This window comes from Thermothielavioides terrestris, chromosome 1, assembly GCF_000226115.1.
Source record: "Thermothielavioides terrestris NRRL 8126 chromosome 1, complete sequence".
NCBI classification, from domain to species: domain Eukaryota; kingdom Fungi; phylum Ascomycota; class Sordariomycetes; order Sordariales; family Chaetomiaceae; genus Thermothielavioides; species Thermothielavioides terrestris.
In genome coordinates, this window is record NC_016457.1 from 9,852,340 (window position 1) to 9,863,856 (window position 11,517).

The window sequence follows — 11,517 nt, forward strand, 5'->3', positions numbered from 1 at the left end:
AAACTGAATCGCCCGAGTAGCACCAGAAGGCAAGACTTTTGACTCCAGAAAAGGCCAACCCATCGCGGTCAGAGTTCCTGGCACCGACGGATCTGGAACGAACTCGGATGTCATTGCGGGAATGCAATTCAGGGAGACGGTTTTACTGGTTAATTCCCCTTACTGTGAAATCTTTTTAAACATGCTAAAGGACAAGAGCTGGACCGGAGGCTTGGAGGTGCTGCTCGCTGCCGCCAACCTGGTTTAGTCATAAGGTACCAGTTCCTACAGCTACCGCATAGGCCGAGTGCTTCCACCTCTGTGCCAAGAGGTACTGCAGAAGATGAACCTCGGTGGAGCTGTGTCATTTCGATTTTCGCCCCGTCGGAGATTAATTCCAAGATTGCTCTACGGATATTCCGTACGGAGTACGGAGTACACTGCGTGCCCTCATACGGAGGAGGACAGTATACCTGCCAGGGATTCCAATGACACCTCCCTGTTGAGTTTCACACGAATAAGAGCGCCGAGTCCTACTACCACAGCGATGTACTGTACGTCTCACTCTCGCACAGGTTGAATTGCGGTTGTTCAACGGCCTGCTTTTCAAGGCTTGTATGTACACTACTGCATTTCATGTTTTTCCATCTTCTTCAGCCGGCGAACAGTGGGTCCCGTCTTGGGGCGACTTCCCGGACAGTCCATGGTGCGGTCGATCCACGAGAACGGGAGGTTCTCCCCGCTGCGATACCGCGCACCCGTCAACGAGAGGGTCCGTCGCGGCAACGAAGCTGAGCGCGCGAAAAGTACTACAAGCATGTATGTTCGTTGTCTTTCCCAGGTTCCATCGCCTCACGGAACTGCCCAGCTCACCTACTTGACCACCTTATTCCATAGACCATGCAAAGGATGGTGTTGCATTTTAGACTGTGGAGGATTGCTCCCGTCGGATGCTGGACCACTTAAACTCAGTTAGCGTTTGCGGGGCACCTCCACCACTGGGCCCTCCCCAAATTCAACCCCATTTGAGGCTTGCACCCAACCTACGACAGGGCCACCAAGCTTGCCCAGCAGCAACCGTCATGGAGATCCCGGAAACTTCGAGCCAGAAATGGCGTGAGTTGGCTACCTAGTTTGGAGACCCGACGGCCGATGACACAGCGGAAGCGTCATCACATTAATTAAGGCACGTCAAGAGAGTGGTAGCTTCGACCTTCAAGTACCTTGAGTAAGGTAGTTCAAGACCAGGAATCTGCACCTATCCCCCAAGACAAAAACTGCGCCCACACCCGGGTCATTGTCTCGGATAAAATTGGACCTCGTTCATGAGAACATGGGCACGCTGCTTCAACTTTCCTCAAGCAGGATTGTCGGACCCCAGCGCCAAGCGATGGCAGCTCACCTGCTCGGAGTCGAACTTGAGCAGAAGCAGTTCGTCACCCACAATTGGGACAGATCCTCTGCCAAACATTGGCATGAGACACGATGAATAGTTGCGGGACGGCAGCTCCGCTGATGAACTTATAAAGCGGATGAAGCTCGATACAATGAAGGCAGCGAAGGTGAGGTAACTTAGTTCAGAACAAATGCGGTGGCTGGGCTCTCACTGGCAATGGAAGTCCGCAAGTCCACGTCGGCGCCATTTATCTGTGTTCCCTCCAGGTGTGTAACGTGGTTGCAGTTATCGCACATAGCCAACATACCTGACAGAGCAAATCCAGGGTGCCAAGAGCCCGCTAGCAAGATTGTGGCCTAACTTGACTGCGGGGCTGCCTTGCGTGCCTCAGATTAGGGGCATCCACGGCTGGGGTCTCAGATGTACGCAGCGTGCCACGCAAATCGTGCCAGAAACTGCGCAGGACCGCCGCTCGGTTCCGAGAGAGATTGGCAGACCATCCCAATCGCCTTGCCGCTCTCGAGTTCTCGCCGCGCCTGCCCCCCCATTAGCGACAGTGTATTCCGTACGCTCAAGGCGTCGCCGAAATTTCCAAAAATCCTAACCCCCCGTTCTGTCTTGCTCCTCTTCTGCATTTCCACACTGGTTCCCTGCTCGCCAGCACCCCCATCCCGGTCAAGCGAGCCATGCTACTTTGATGTCCTCGTTGTCGCGTCGTCGACCCTCCCCGGAATCAGCTCGAGTGGCCAAGCAGTTTCGCGGGTGAGCACGACAATTGCGACAGCCCGTCCGTCCTCAGGCGCCCACAGAGGGCAAAGGGAGCGACCGCCCGTGGTGCGGCAGCGTCTGGCATCCCCGTCGTCGACCTGCCTAGTCGTCGCCTGCCAGCCCGCCCGTGGAGATTGGCACAGTCATCCCACCACGTCGCTGCACGCCGCTCTGGCCCCGTCAGGAGCTCGCCCCTACTGTCACCTCGCACTTTGGCGCCCCTTGCTCCATCCATCGCCATCGCACCTTGCATCTTGCGACCATCGCGACGCATCTCACGCCGTTCCCCCTCCCACTTTCGACCGTGTCGCGCCTTTGTTCGGAAGCTTTACCCGCGAACTGACAATCCGTCTGCGTGAACACGCCCACCGCCTTCCGCTTTGCCGGTCCTAACGCACACCGTGCGCCACTTCGGTGGCGATCAACCACGCACCCACCCGCCCACGCAGACCTGGGATAAGCGCAATCGCCGTCGCAACGGCGTCGGGATCACCAGCGCAACCCGCCAACACGGGTTTCACACTCCATCTTCCGACACCCATCAGCTCCGTTCGAGCAGACCGTTGTCTGCAACCCGCTGCACACCATGAACAACATGGCGGGCATGCCCACCATGAACGCCATGAACGCCATGGGCGGGCCCGCCGGGCCTACCATGACCATGATGAACAACGGCCCCCTTGTGCCGCAACAACAACAACAACAGCCTCCGCCCCCGAATCAGATTCAGGTTAACGACCGGACACTATTGAACACTTATATTTATGATTACTTCATTCGGAACAACATGTTCGATTGCGCCCGCGCCGTCTACGGAGCGGACCCGCACATCAAGGTCATCAAGGACAGCCCGGGGAAACATCGCGACGAGAATGGCAACGTCCTGGGAAACGGCGTCGGCGACGCCACGGACGCAGATAACAAGGACGCTTTGGACCAGAAGCGTCCCGACGATCTTCCGGCCCCGAATCTGCCGACTCCCGTACCAGATAGCTGCTTCCTCTACGATTGGTTTTGCCTCTTCTGGGACATGTTCAACTCGCAGAAGGGCAAGGGCTCGAGCGGCCAGGTGAATCAATATGTGCAACACACTCAGGTATGGACGAATGCCTCCCAAGCTGATTAGTGTCGCGTCTGACTTCGTTGCCAGGCACAGTCTCGCCTGCGGCAGGAGCAGCAGCGCGACATGCTTCGCCAAATGCGCCCGGAATTCGCCCAGCAGCAGTTCCACCAGCAGATGATGCGGTCGATGCCGAACAGCGCCATGAACATCGGCATGAAACCTGGGAATCAGCTGCAGAGAACAGCCATGGCGAACAGCCAAAAGTAAGTGTGGCACGCCGAACGAACCAGGTCCTTCCGTCGCTGCAGCGTCCCTGACACATCCGTTGCTAACCATCCGCGTTCCGCTAGCCCTCAAGCGATGCAGATGCTCCATCAGCAGCAGAAGGCGGCCGGCCAGATGCAGCGCGACCCGTCCGACATGGACGGAAACCGTGCCAGGCCGGCTTCGCCCGGAGGCGCCGACAACGCGCCTTCACCCTCCAAGAGACCGCGCCTCGACGGGGGAGCGCCGTTCAATCCTAACCAGGGCGTCATGATGCCCGGCGGGCGACCGGGCCAGGGCATGCCCGGGCAACAGCAGGTAGGAAGCGGTCCCGACTCAGCACGAGCACTGCTTTTCCAGATTGGCGTCAACCCAACTTCGCTGAATCCTGACCAGCTCCAGGCCTTTGCCTCTGCAGCCCCCCACGTCCAAGCGAAGACACTTGCCACGTACTCGACTAACATGTCGCAGCACCACGGCAACCAGATGCCCAACAAGCCCATGCCCAACGCCGCCGGTCCACAGGGTCAGGGCTCCCCTATGGTGCCGCAAGGTCCCGACGGCAGCTCGCTGACGCAATACTATAACCCCGGGGACATGGCGCCCGGGAACATGAGGGCCAACGCTCCCAACGGCCAGGCCACGACGGGGAGCAACCACGCGCTGCAGGACTACCAGATGCAGCTGATGCTCCTGGAGCAGCAAAACAAGAAACGCTTGATGATGGCGCGGCAGGAGCAGGACCACAGCACCACCACGCCGCGTGGGGAGGGGCCGGGCGGTCCCGGAGCTGCGGCCGGACCTAACGGACAGCCGTTCCAGGGGACCTCGCCGCCGGGCGGCCGGAGCGGTGCCTCGCCGAATCCCTCGGACCAGATGAAGCGGCCCAACCCGCAGATGGCGAACGCTGCCAACATGGGCTCCCCGCTGCCGGACGGTACCGCTCAGTCGCGGAGCTCTCCCGGTTCCATGAACTTCATGGGTGCCAACATGGACCCCAGCGCCGTACAGCATTTCGGCATGAACATGAACATGGCCACCCAGATGAACGGCGCCATGCGGCCGCCCCCTCCCTACAACGGCCAGATGAATCCGCAGCAGATGCTGGCGGCGCAGCGCCAGGCTCAGCAGGCGGGCGCTCAGGGAGCGCCGATGCAGTGGCCGCAGGGCGGGCCCAACGGCCAAATGGCCGGTCAGCCCCCGCAACCCCAGATGCAAGGAGGTCCGGCGCAGAACCAGCGATCCATGCCTCCGCCTTCCGCCCCGGCCACGGCTGCTGCGAACGCGGCCAACGCCCGCAACCCAACGGCGTCTCCGCAAGTCAGCAATGCTGCCCCTCCTACCCCTTCGCAGGGGAACAAGCCGGCGCCCAAGAAGAAGGAAACTAAGAGTGCTAAGGCCAAGGTATGTCGCCCAGACCGCGCCGGTGACCGCTGAGCGGCTTTGGATGCTGACGTCTTGTTCACTCTAGGCGGCGGCTCAGAAGAAGAGCAACCCCAACCTCAACCAAGCGGGGGCCACGCCCGCCGCCGAAGCGCCAGAAGCCAACCAAGAGGCGCCGACGCCGGCAACGCCCATCACACCGGCTAACCCGGCTGGCTTCGGCAAGAATCAAGGGGTGAACGCCGGCCAGGTGGTGCCGAACGGCCAGCCGGCGGCTGGGGCGCCGATGCCGCAGGCGGCACCTGCTGTTGCGGCGCCTCCGCCCCCGCACACAGATTCCAACCAGGCCACCAACTTCCTGGACACCGGCGGAATGGTAGCGAGGCACCCCTCAACCCCTGCTTCACGCAACCCCTTGCTAACAAGTCGCCAGGATTTCCCTCTCGAGTTCACGAACCCGATGCAGACGGACAATGTGATCGAATTCGATTTCGACACGTTCTTGACGGACGACCACGCCGGAGAAGACGGGACATTCGACTTGGGCTTCTCGATGGAAACGGATACCTCGATTGGAGCGACGGAGTAAAACTCGGACTAGGACTCCATACTCTTGTGACCATGCTCCGGCCTCAGTCGGGCATACTTTTTCTACTGGTCGTTGCCGTTCCTTTATCATTTCATTTACCTGCTTTGCGATTCGCCACCTCGAGGGTTGCTTCCGGTCGGCGTTGGCCGCTCCAGGTCTCCGGTGGTTTCTGTACACGTTCTTTTGAAACTGAGGCGAGACAGGTGGAAGGCTGTGGCTGTTGCATGGTTCTCTTTTTTTTGCCCGCTCACCCGAAGGTTGGGCCTTGGCGGCGCTCTCGCCCCGACGGACTTCTTTTCCTGTGTTTGGGTTACTTGTTCTTTTTCGGTGTTCAGGTTATCCGGTCTTGTGTCGAGTAGAGTGAGGCCCTGTATCTTGTTTAATGGGCGGGTGGGGGATCAACACACGCTGGATGAGGTCGCATTCAGTCCGCTCTGGGTTTGGGGTTTCCTAGGTGCACGACCGCGAAGTGAGAGGGGGGCAAAACGGGGGGAGAAACGGTGGTGGCAACTAATTTGGCTCGTCGTCGCTCCCCCCTCGAGGAGTTCGGATTGCTGTGCCTTTTCACCACCAGTCTATCCGGATGAAGATATGACATACACACATCACATACCCGAAAAAATTTCAGCTGTCTGGAGTTTGACAACCGGATATGCCTGCCATGGGCCACACAACGGGTCCTGGAAGTTCGTCCTCCGAGTCAAGGGCGTGTTTATATTCCACCATCCTTTCCCACCGCTCACGAATGCAGACGTCCGCCTGCATGCCCGGCCCGCCTCAGTCGAGCGAGCAGGAAGGAGGCCTGCCTGGGTTGTTTTGCTACTGCTCTGTTGATGTGCCGACAGCCAGGTTGTCGCCCGCGGGATGTGACATGACGCTGTCCACGGTACCATGAACAATTGTCTTGTGTTGGGCTGGGCTGGGAGGAGGGACTCGAGGGCTGGTACAGCCGTCCCATCCAGACGGGCAGACCGCAGAACTCGATCAGTCCCGCGGCATCGGCGCGGCATAAGTATCTCTGAGGGCCGGAAATTCGGAGTCCGGGAGAAGATGACGGACGTCCCGGTCGTGGCCGCCAGCGTGCAAGAACCAGCACCCGCTCATCTCCTGTGCGCTCTCTACCGCCCGTTATTTGCCGACCCGCACTCTAAATCACAGCGTACGCGGCCATATGACTGATGACCCGCCGAGGCGCTCTCTCAACCCTGGGTGGCCAGTCCTCACCACTCATGGCAACGCGATGTTGACCTTCCACGGTTTGTGTCACCGGCGTGGTCTCTCTAGGCACGCAACTCTTCGCCACAACCGGGACCATCAAACGCAGAGGGGGTTGAATAGGAATAGATGTTCCGTCGTCTGCCGTCGGGTGGGATGGGGGGGAAGGGGTTTCCCAGGGGACCAAACGTGGACACAAGCAAGTTTTTTCTAATGTGTTTCTTTTTTTCTGAGTGTTCTCCGATGAGGAGAGGGATGGTTCCACTACGAACTACGGGGCAGTAGAGTACGTACCATGAGCATTGATTGCCGTCCAACTGTGAAAGAGCGGAGGAAAAGGCAGCTTGACAGACCAAGTGGCAGCATCCCCGTTGGAACTTCGTGGACACAAGGAGGCCAGATGCGAGTGGAGCAGCGGCCAGACCCACTCATAGGGTGAGAATTGCCTCGACCAAAACCCAAGGCGTGGTGGCAGAGTGGTCTAATGCGCAAGACTAGAAATCTTGTTCCTTCGGGAGCGCCTGTTCGAATCAGGCCCACGTCGATTTCCTTTTGCATTTTTCTCCTCTCCCCCCTGCCCCTGAGGTCGGTTGTATCTCGTTTTTTGGCGCCTGTACCGAGTGGTGTGAACTCATGAGCAAGTAATGGTGCTCCTTTACATGTGCAAGTTGTGGAATGCTAACCTAATCAGCGGACGGCAACCGGATGAGAACCTAGCTTTTCCCCTGATCCCAATCTACCTATCTTGTGATTACACAAGCCCAATTTTTTCAGTACTTCTCTCTATGCTCTGAGCGCTCCAGCTTGTAGCTGCTGAGCACACCAAGGTCGTCCGGCTCATTCTTCTCCTGGCCTGCGGTAACATGGCTATCTGCCCACCACGCATGCGCGCGCTAATCATGGCCACCCCCCCCCCCCCCCCCCCGAGATAGTCCCAGCGGCCTGCCTCGCCAGTCTGCGCTCCCCAACTCTCCATTGATGTCCAGAAGAAGACAAGATCAAGACGGCGTTGTTGGTTGCGCGTCCACCAAAGCGGCGGCTGGCTGCGGCACTGGGGCACGCACATATCAACTACGCCTCAAAGCCGGGCTAATGCTCCTCCGGCTCCTGCGGCGGGGTCACATTGAACGGCGAGGGACAGATAGCTACTTTGAGATATTCGTGCTCCGTGCAGTGGCCTGTCTCCGTGGCCAGGTCGGCACTCATCTCTCGCCCGCAGCGAAGGAAGGAAGGCCCGGAAGGAAGAAATGCCGGGGCATGTATGGACACGCCGCCCAGGTGCAGGCGCTCTTCCCCGGGGAAAGGCCTCATGAAACAAAGGTGTTGGGTCTTGATTCCTTCGACCGTTGCAAGGAAATGTACGAACCAGCTGCTGTTGAGCCTGAGCACCGAGTTCGCTATCGCCATGGCCATGGCAATGATGGCGGCCAACTTGCATGGAACGTCTCAGACACACCAGGATATTGCATTCCTAGCGAAGGACGTGAGAGGAGGTAAGAGCCAGAAACGGCAGAGCACGTCACTTCGTATGGAACAACGGCATGCGTTCGTTCCGTCCTTTTCGTAACAAAATGGCTGGTCATCTAGAACTTGGGCTCCGTAGTAGGGAGTAGAACCTTCGGAAAGGGCCGATCAGCCAGCCTCAATTGATACAAGAACGCGGCGAATGTATAGGGGCAATGACCCAAACTATAAACAATATACAATCAAGAATGCAAAAAGCCTTGATATCCAGCCATTCCACCGGCTCAACCGAGCAGAAGCCACCGCGAAAGAGCAGCAGAGGTATCATCAACTTGATCCAAAACAAAATCCAAAAACCCGGACGCCATACGCGATATAGACTCCCGGTTCCCTTCTATATACCAAGAAAGCGCCGCGCCTTTACGGGAATCGAAACCGAAGCAGCCGGCGGCAGACATGCCAGCAGTTTACGACGAGTAGACGGCGACGTACTCGACCTCCATCATACTGCCGTAGCCGTCCGCAGTCGCGGCGTTGGGAGCACCAGGCCTGTCATCAGGACTCGTCAGCATGTCATTTACTCCTCGCAGCAATTCCCGACGCCATGCTTTTGCCATGCGCGCGTAGGGTAGGTTAGTCCGTCAACTCACCAGTCACCGCCAACCGCCACGTTCAAGATGATAAACAGCGGCGAGTGCGCGAGGGTGGCCCAGATGCCCTCGTCCCCGAGCTGCGCGCCGGAGACCTGGAAAAACACCTGGCCGTCCTTGAGGAACTTGATGACCTCGCCGGCCCAGCCGCCGGCGGCATTCGTGCGGTCGATTTGCAGCGACCAGGTGTGCCAGCCGTCGTCGGGCAGGGCGACGGCGCCGGTGCGGCCGGTGGGCTCGGCGCAGGGCCCGCCGCTGGTGGTGGCGCCGCAGTGCAGGGTGCCGTGGCCGGTCGGCAGGCCGTTGACGGTCTCCATGATGTCGAGCTCGCCGCACAGCGGCCAGGCGGTGCCGTGGTGGATCGCGTCGCCCAGCAGCCAGAACGCCGGCCAGATGCCCTGCTTCTGCGACGCCGGGTTCGTGCCGAACCGGATCGCCGCCTCGAACATGGTCACCTTGCCCGCGGCGGGGGTGAAGGTCGCCTTGGACTCGATGCGCGCCGACGTCCACTGCCCCGAGGGGCTCTTGCGCGGGACGATCTGGACGGTGCCGCCGCCGGAGATCTGGAGGTTTTGGTTCGACGTGGTGTAGGTCTCGACCTCGTGGTTGGTGTGGACACTGGAGGGCTGGTTAGTAAGGAGGGGTGGGTGGTGACCTTCGAAAGACGCGGAAGGGACAGGCATTCTTACTTGGTGATGATGTTCCAGCGGCTCTGGTCGGGGCTCGAGCCGGCGGGGCCCGCGAATTCATCGGACCAGAGGAGTGTGTATCCCGGGTAGGCTGGGGCCGGGAGAGCCGCAACAAGGGACGAAAAGAAGGACAGCGCGGTGAGGCTGCTGGCACGCATGGTTGTCTGTCTGCACAGTGAAGATTCCTCTCTGCTGTTCTCGGCGGTGGCTCAGGCAGCCTTGTATGAATCAACGTGGCAATAACAAAATCGACGCTCGTCTGGAAGTGTACGACGACGATAATCCGCTTCCAGCGGTTTCGAAAGGAATGTCAAGCCCACAGGGTTGAAGTCGAAAAAAGGAACGAGACACGGTTCTCACGAACCGGGAACGGAAAGGGAATGATAGACTAAAAGCAGAGCAAGAACCTGGCTTGGTAGAGAACGGAACGCTTGAAGCGATAGCAACGAGCGGAAGGAGGCTAAAAAGGGACGCAAAAAGAAGATTGAGTTATAGATAGCACATATTGATCCGTCCATGATGGTTGCCACACCCGGCCGGGGGAGCTTTGATCTCCACAGGGGGGGGCCTCGACGGGGTCTTCGAAGGTAGTGTACCGGCTCGGCCGGGGTGCCCCTGGAGGACAGTCGGTGATTGGAGGTATACCTCCTGGTCGCGTTGCAGCGAGCATGAAACAACATGGACTGCCCGCCCCTCCCATTCCAATGGGTGGATGTGGTTTATAAGTGGGGGTGCGCTCCCAGGGGTGATGGCTGGATGTGGCGTTTGCGGCCCGCTTCTGTCAGGCGGATGCCCAAAGCGGTGGACCGAATTGGGCAGAATCTGGCATGACAAGCCTGATATCAGAGATCTCGAACCCTGCTTAACTAATTAACTAACTGATCAATGCCGTCAAGGCGAGAGTCAAGCAAGAACAGAGCCGTTCACACCAAACTTGACATTAGTGTGCGGCCGGCCGAGTCGGCGCCGAGGCGAAGGACTTGCGGACCAACAAAGGATGCGAGGCCATGCTCGACGTTGTGGTGAAAGGCAGCCAGAATGTTGGCCTTTATCAGGTGCAATCCCACCCAAGGAGACAGATGTGTCTGCCATGCCGCCTCCGTACACCGCGTGCGGCGTGCATGGGCGGGGGAGGCTCTTCTGAGCTGGCAAACATGAAACAGGCGGTGCTCCCTTGGCGCGCGGGAGCTGAGTGTGTCCTCTGGTACCCTCACTCCAGTACGCTAGTGGAGTGGATGGATGCAGATCCGCAGGTTCAAGGGGTTCCGAAAGGGCCAGACTCGCGGCGGAAGCTGCGCTCAAAGGATTGGATGTTGGAGCCAGGATGGTCCAGGCAGTCTGTGCCAGATGAGCAAGGTGTTTGGCTCTTCGCTGGAGGGAACAAAGCGGGCGAACGTCCTGGCCGTGGTCCCTGATAACCCCCTGGCCAGCTGACCCCCGCAGTGGTCTGGGCGAGCATACTAAGCGAGTCTTGGCAGGGGGACAGCGAGGAAGGGCGCAGACCAGAGCGTCCAATGGCAGCCCAGAGCCGCCAGCTGAGGTGAAGACGCAAAAAATTGGAAAAAGGGCGTTTGTGTGCAGCATCCCTGTCCTCCCTCGATGCTGTGCAACGGCAACCGGCTGCTCGGCTCGTTCGGCATGTCCAAAATTAATTCCCGCGGGGCCGAGCTGCGCAGCGCGACGTGGCGGCTAGGTACCTAGCTGTTCGTTGACTTTGACGCGATGGGGTCGTCGTTAAAGAGGTCCCACCAAGACTAATTTCCAGCCCCTGTCAACGCCACCCCCCTACTACAACTCAAAGTACTATAGCAATACCGGCAGGGGGTCTTCGCGTATATTCCAGGGTATAGCGCGCTTAAAGGTAGGTAATAGCGCGCTTACACTACGGGCTAGCTACGGGCTATCGCCATGTCTATGCTATATTAGTTAAGTCTATATAGTAGGTAATATAACCTACTTTAGAGCTACTACTATCTTGCTATATAAGAATAGGTTATATATAGAGGCTATAGCTAGGCTAAGGAAGTATAAGACTATATTTAACCTAGGTAGAGCCT

At 58.6% G+C, this 11,517-nt stretch overlaps 2 protein-coding genes and 1 non-coding gene across 3 annotated transcripts; 2 read left to right on the top strand and 1 right to left on the bottom strand.

The window, feature by feature from the left end:
• The first annotated feature begins 1,951 nt into the window (after positions 1-1,951).
• On the top strand, positions 1,952-5,452 carry THITE_131530 (uncharacterized protein). The gene is made up of 6 exons (XM_003651047.1): positions 1,952-3,239; positions 3,294-3,469; positions 3,557-3,788; positions 3,831-4,874; positions 4,942-5,229; positions 5,287-5,452. The coding sequence occupies exons 1-6, from the start codon at positions 2,730-2,732 to the stop codon at positions 5,440-5,442; spliced, it is 2,406 nt and encodes an 801-aa protein (XP_003651095.1). The 5' UTR covers positions 1,952-2,729; the 3' UTR covers positions 5,443-5,452.
• A 1,667-nt stretch (positions 5,453-7,119) lies between these two features.
• THITE_t21 lies at positions 7,120-7,201 on the top strand. The gene has a single exon. It is a non-coding gene; the product is annotated as a tRNA-Ser (tRNA).
• Positions 7,202-8,274: 1,073 nt separating this feature from the next.
• Positions 8,275-9,886, bottom strand: THITE_2061473 (glycoside hydrolase family 16 protein). Its single transcript, XM_003651048.1, has 3 exons — positions 9,461-9,886; positions 8,772-9,389; positions 8,275-8,670 (listed from the first exon to the last, which is right to left on the bottom strand). The coding sequence occupies exons 1-3, from the start codon at positions 9,616-9,618 to the stop codon at positions 8,589-8,591; spliced, it is 858 nt and encodes a 285-aa protein (XP_003651096.1). The 5' UTR covers positions 9,619-9,886; the 3' UTR covers positions 8,275-8,588.
• Positions 9,887-11,517: the final 1,631 nt, after the last annotated feature.